Source organism: Peromyscus maniculatus, chromosome 20 (genome assembly GCF_049852395.1).
Source record: "Peromyscus maniculatus bairdii isolate BWxNUB_F1_BW_parent chromosome 20, HU_Pman_BW_mat_3.1, whole genome shotgun sequence".
In the NCBI taxonomy this organism is placed as follows: domain Eukaryota; kingdom Metazoa; phylum Chordata; class Mammalia; order Rodentia; family Cricetidae; genus Peromyscus; species Peromyscus maniculatus.
The window spans coordinates 48,911,099-48,917,098 of record NC_134871.1 but is presented as its reverse complement, the minus strand read 5'-3'; the positions used below and the strand labels follow the sequence as shown (position 1 = coordinate 48,917,098).

Genomic DNA, 6,000 nt, shown 5'->3' with positions numbered 1-6,000 from the left:
ACCCTGTACTGCTAGGTCATCCTAGACACTTCCAAGCTACCTCAGCAGATGGTCTTTCAAGTGTTTCATGATTCTCTCTCTCTCTCTCTCTCTCTCTCTCTCTCTCTCTCTCTCTCTCTCTCTCTCTCTCTCTTTTTCTCTCTCTCTCTCTCTCTCGTTTTTGTTTTTGTTTTTTGTTTTGTTTTGTTTTGTTTTGAGCTGAGGGCTGAACTCAGGGCCTTGTGCTTGCTTAGGCAAGCGCTCTGAGCTAAATCCCCAACCCCGTTTCATGATTCTCAACAGTCAGTTTCCATTTAGGGGAAAAGGAGGCAGTCTGGAGAGATGGCCTTGCCAGGCATCATAGCTGGCCCCGGGGTTTCTATTTAAAACGGAACTAAAATGTGTTGGTTTTCTGTAGACTATTTAGAATCACGTTAGGACAAAGAAAATTACTCGCCGTCCCAGATGAGAGGGCGGCAAATGCGGAGTCGGGAGAGGAGAGGGGAACGGGAAGTCGGAGGTGCGCAGCCAGGTACGGAAAGCTTGGAGTGAAAGCAGCCTCGGGTGCGGGGAGAGGGACCCCCACGCCGGACCTAGAACCCGAACTGACGGTTCTAGGTAGCCGTCTCCCGCCCAGGTCAGCCGCCTTGGCTCTCTCCTTGACTCAGCACGTCCCTCTGCCCAAGGGACTCTGGGGTTCTCGTCTCACGCCCAAACCGCTCAGCTCAGAGCGCACATCGCCCTCCCTCATCTCAGAGGCCCGAGGGTCCCGGTCCGTCCCACCCCGCCCACTCACTGGGGCCCTCGCCCCGCCCCTCGCGTTGAGATACGTCCGCCCCGCCCACACCCGCGCCCCGCCCACACCCGCGCCCCGCCCACACCCGCGCCCCGCCCACATTGGGGGCGTGCCCTGGCGGTCCTCCTTCGGCGCCAAACTCGTAGAGATTCGACGGCCCGCTCGTCGGCCTCGGCGTTCTGGGCCCGCGTTAGAATCCGGGACCGGACGGACGGGAAAGCTTACCCGAGTGGGGACCGTAAGGGATTCACCTTGAAAACCTAGGGGAGACCGCGGGTTCGAGTCGGGGTGAGAGGCGAAAGGAGGAAGCGCGGGAAAATCTGAGGAAAACTCGAAGCGTTGAGGAAGCGCTTACTCGGTGCCCTCTCTGTGGTAACTGTGGGTCACTGTTGGCCTTGGCCTGGTGACGCTCGCCTTCCACCCCGGCCCTGAGGCGTGTGGTCATTGCGAGGCATTCCCTGCCTCCTGTCAGTGAGTCCGACCTGAGTCCTGAAGGCCTCCGCGTCAGGAGGGAAGTAGGGCCTGGGAATGCGGGCCTCAGGGGCGCTGACTGAACCGCCCGCTGAGAGACCGGGGGCTTCCGTCGGCCTTCGCCGCCCCCAGTCCCCTGAAACCCCTCCCCCAGTCCCCTGAAACCCCTCCCCCCGTCCCCTGAAACCCCTCCCCCTGTTTCCCCAGTCCCCTGAAACCCCTCCCCCCAGTCCCCTGAGACCCCTCCCCTGCCGCCCCCAGTCCCCTGAAACCCCACCCCAGTGCCCTGAAACCCCTCCCCCAGTCCCCTGAAACCCCTCCCCAGTGCCCTGAAACCCCTCCCCCCAGTCCCCTGAAACCCCTCCCCCAGTCCCCTGAAACCCCTCCCCCAGTCCCCTGAAACCCCTCCCCAGTGCCCTGAAACCCCTCCCCCCAGTCCCCTGAAACCCCTCCCCCCAGTCCCCTGAGACCCCTCCCCCTGCCGCCCCCAGTCCCCTGAAACCCCTCCCCCTGCCGCCCCCAGTCCCCTGAAACTCCTCCCCCTGTTTCCCCAGTCCCCTGAACCCTCCCCCAGTCCCCTGAAACCCCTCCCCCCAGTACCCTGAGACCCCTCCCCTGCCGCCCCCCGAAAAAAAAGGAACAATATTCCAGAAGAGCCCACTCAAATAGTATCCTCTTTTGTACCCCACTCTTTGCTGCCTTAGTAGTTTGTTTCCTTTGTGCTGGGCTTCAACAACTGAATTTGGTATTAAATGGGGACACAAAATAGACCAAGAACAAGGTTATTCATTTTATTGTAATGTACACACCATTATGTCTGTAGCTTCCTGGGTTTAAAAAAAAAAAAAAACCCTAACTTGTCATTGGGTATTGTTTTATGTCAACTTGACATCAGCTAGAGTCAGCTGAAGGGAGGGAACCTCAATTGAGAAAATGCTCCTGTAAGATCCAGTTCTATGGCATTTTCTTTGTGATTGATGGTGGAGGGTCCAGCCCATTATGGGTGGTACCATCCCTGAGCTGGTGGTCCTGGGTTCTGTAAGAAAGCAGGCTGGCCGGGCGTTGGTGGCGCACGCCTTTAATCCCAGCACTCGGGAGGCAGAGCCAGGCGGATCTCTGTGAGTTCGAGGCCAGCCTGGGCTACCAAGTGAGCTCCAGGAAAGGCGCAAAGCTACACAGAGAAACCCTGTCTCGAAAAACCAAAAAAAAAAAAAAACAAAAAAAAAAAACACCCCCCCCCCCAAAAAAAAGAAAGCAGGCTGTTGGGAGGCAGAGCCAGGTGGATCTCTGTGAGTTCGAGGCCAGCCTGGTCTACCGAGTGAGTTCCAGGACAGGCACCAAAACTACACAGAGAAACCAAAAAACAAAACAAAACAAAACAAAAACACCAAACAAACAAAAAGAAAGCAGGCTGAGCAAGCCATGGTGAGCAAGCAGCACTCTGCATCAGCTCCTGCCTCCAGGTTCCTGCCCTGTCTGAGTTCCTGTCCTGACTTCCTTCAGTGATGGACTATAATGTGGAAGTGTAAGCCAAATCGGTTTCTTTCCCAACTTGATTTTTGGTCATGGTGTTTCATAGCAGAAATAAAAGCCCTAACTCAGACAGGTATTTACTATATTTTTACAAAATTAAGAAACTAGTAAGTACTGTGGAATATATAGTTTTATGAAGCAAAGATGCATTTACCTGTGTAGCAATTCACAACCAACAACTGAGAAGTTATTTATCAGATATGAGAAAAATAAAATCCTTTTACTAAAGTTACAGTTTAGTAAATTTGACATTGCTAGGAAAGATGCAAAGAAGAATGATACAAGGTTCTTAGAGTGTTGTTAAACATAAGCCTGCAATTAACAAGTCTAACATTCAAAAGAACAATAAAGCTATTTTCATTGTAATGACTGCATAATAGGAAATTAGAAAGTGATTTAAAAAAAAAAAAGCTATGCTATGTGCCGTGGCACATGACTAATCCCAGTACTTGGGAGGTGTAGAAAAGATCAGCAGTTCAAGGTCATCTTCAGCTACAGCTTAAGGCCAGCCTGGACTACATGAGATATTGTCTCCAAAAAACAAACAAAAAAGATGAGCATGATTTCAGAAAATAATGCCACAAGCCCAGCAGAAAAATTGAACAGCCACATTTTTGCATGCAAAATTTTTTTGTTCTTCCTAATCTTTGGTGACTTTGAAATTATACCAGAGGCTTCTATGCAAGGGAATTTTTACTGTACAAACTATGACTACAGTGATTTTTTTTTTTTTTTGGTCAATTTGACACAAGCTAAAGTCCTCTGGGAAGAGGAAACCCCCAAGGAATTGCCTTTATCAGACTGTCCTGTAGACCAGTCTGTGCAACATTTTCTTGATTCATGGTTGATGTGGAAAGGCCTAGCTTACTGTGGGCATGCCACTTAGGCAGGTGGTCCTGAGTTATATAAGAAAGCAGGCTGAGCTAGGCAGGGGTGGCACATACCTTTAGTCCCAGCACTCAGGAGACAGAGGCAGGCAGTTTTTTCTGAGTTCAAGGCCAGCCTGGTCTACAGAGTGAGTTCCAGGACAGCCAGGGCTACACAGAGAAACCCTGTCTTGGAAAAGAACCAAAGCAGACTGAGGAAGCCATGGAGAACAAACAAGGCAGTAAGCAGCATTCTTCTGCAGCCTGTTCCAGATCCTGCCCCAGGCTCCTGCCTTGAGTTCCTCCTCTGGTTTCCCTCAGTGATGGACTGTGACTGGGGTGTGTAAACTCACCAAGTTGCTTTTGGTTTTATCACAATAGAAAGCAAATTAGAAGGAAAAGTGCTTCTTAAATAATATTTCTTATTTTTCCAGAATTGATTATTTTTCTGCTGCTTCCCTCTCAACATGAAAGAGGATCAAGTTGTGCAGGAAGAATTGGGATTCCAAGATGAAGAGGTATTGTTAGAATGTTGAAAGTTATGTTGATGTTCAGTCTTTCCACAAAAATCAGATTTCTTTGCTTTTAGCTACTGATTTTAGGAACTAAAAGTAGAAATAAGATATACACATAAATGTGTAACAATTTCTTTGGCAAAGTGTGCTAAGTTTAGCTACTTAGCAACTGGTATGAAAGTTTTTGTTTAGTTTTCAATAGAAGAGATCCAACTCAGTACTTCTTTCTGATAGGCAAATGCTCTTCCACTAGTCACATCTCCAGCCTCAAATGAAAGTAGCTTAATATCAGCTTCCTGCTACCTATGCACACTGGTCCTGAAAAAGGATATCAAGATTTGTAGTAAATAAAATAGGTCAGGTGGGAGCTGGAGAGATGGTTCAGTAGTCCTTTGCTTTTCCAAAGGACCAGGGTTTGATTCTCAGCACCCATGTTGGTTTGTTTTCTAAATATGTAACATGCTTGAAAAAGTGATTGATTCTACTTCTGTGTTTAGAAAAGTGGAACTGAAGTATTATGGAATGACTGTGAATCAGCATTAGTCACTACCAAAAATGTGAAACATTTATTTAGATATGAAGGTTAAAATCCATTCTTTCTGTTTCATTTCATTTAGGAATCTTTGTTTCAAGACATTGACTTGTTACAAAAGCATGGAATTGTGAGTAACTTTTCAGTACTGTATTAAATGGTCTGTTCCATTTTCTCAGCCTTGTCCTTTTTGTTTGTTTGGTTTTTTTTGGGGTTTTCTTTTGTTTTGTTTTCGAGACAGAGTTTCTCTGTAGTTTTGGAGCCTGACCTGGATCTAGATCTGTAGACCAGGCTGGCCTCGAATTCACAGACATCCGCCTGGCTCTGCCTCTCGAGTTCTGGGATTAAAAGCGTGCGCTACCCCCTGGATAATTCTTTATTGTGTAGAGAAGGGGAGCCCTCTGTCTTAAGTTGTTTAGCAACATGCTTGCTGTTCCAGAACAATGTAATCCCAGTATATGAGAACTGAACCCCAGGAGCCAGGAGATTGAAGCAAAGAAGCAGTCAAATCCAGAGTCGTACAGAATATAAACAAGGGGAACTCACTAACAGAAGTGTGGCCCTGGATGGCAGCAAGCCCAAGCAGAGCCCCACAAGTTGAATTAGAAGGATATATTGGTGCAGATAAAAGTGACTTCATCAAAGCAGGAATGAGTCTGGTTGATCTTAAGCTAATATCAAAGAGACACACTCCAGATCCGGGTAATAATAAAACTTCACATACCACTATGCTGGTTTGGTCTATTTATAGTATGCTTGGAAATTATACAGGAAAAAAACCCACAAAAACAACCAACTAGTATTACTCAGGGCAATCATGGAATTACAACTCACAGATATCTGTAGTCATATCCAACTTAATTCACACACCTGGCCTCTACTCATGCATCTAATGCCTGTAGTACTCTTCTACCTGTGACAACCAAAAATGTCTCTGGACACTGTTGAGAATTTCCAGTGATTAAAAACCACTGGAGTCGGGTGGTTGTGGCGCACGCCTTTAATCCCAGCACTTGGGGGGCAGAGGCAGGTGGATCTTTGTGAGTTCGAGGCTAGCCTGGTCTACAGAACGCGATCCAGGAAAGGCACAAAGCTGCACAGAGAAACCCTGTCTCAAAAAACCAAAAAAAACAAAAACAAAAACAAAAACAAAAAACCACTGGTTCAGCTGGAGGTGTTTTGAAGCATCTCTAAATAACCAGCACCATCTCTTGTCTCTCTAGATTTAACATTAGATAGATAATGCTTTATTTACAGAAAATTCTATTTGTCCAATGACCTGGGTAAATCATGGTGGCAGAAATGTAG

At 47.5% G+C, this 6,000-nt stretch overlaps 1 protein-coding gene across 4 annotated transcripts in view; it reads left to right on the top strand.

The window, feature by feature from the left end:
* The first annotated feature begins 869 nt into the window (after positions 1 to 869).
* Positions 870 to 6,000, top strand: part of Dmc1 (DNA meiotic recombinase 1) — a 43,637-nt gene continuing 38,506 nt past the window's right edge. For 2 of the 4 annotated variants that reach the window (XM_076556339.1, XM_015997833.3), the window contains exons 1-3: positions 870 to 1,013; positions 4,080 to 4,163; positions 4,778 to 4,822. In XM_076556339.1, the coding sequence (XP_076412454.1) occupies positions 4,113 to 4,163; positions 4,778 to 4,822 (96 nt within the window). In that variant the 5' untranslated portion in view covers positions 870 to 1,013; positions 4,080 to 4,112. Of the gene's footprint in view, positions 1,064 to 4,079; positions 4,164 to 4,777; positions 4,823 to 6,000 lie in introns of all 4 variants that reach the window. The other 2 variants (XM_042265471.2, XM_042265473.2) reach the window with 2 other exon arrangements.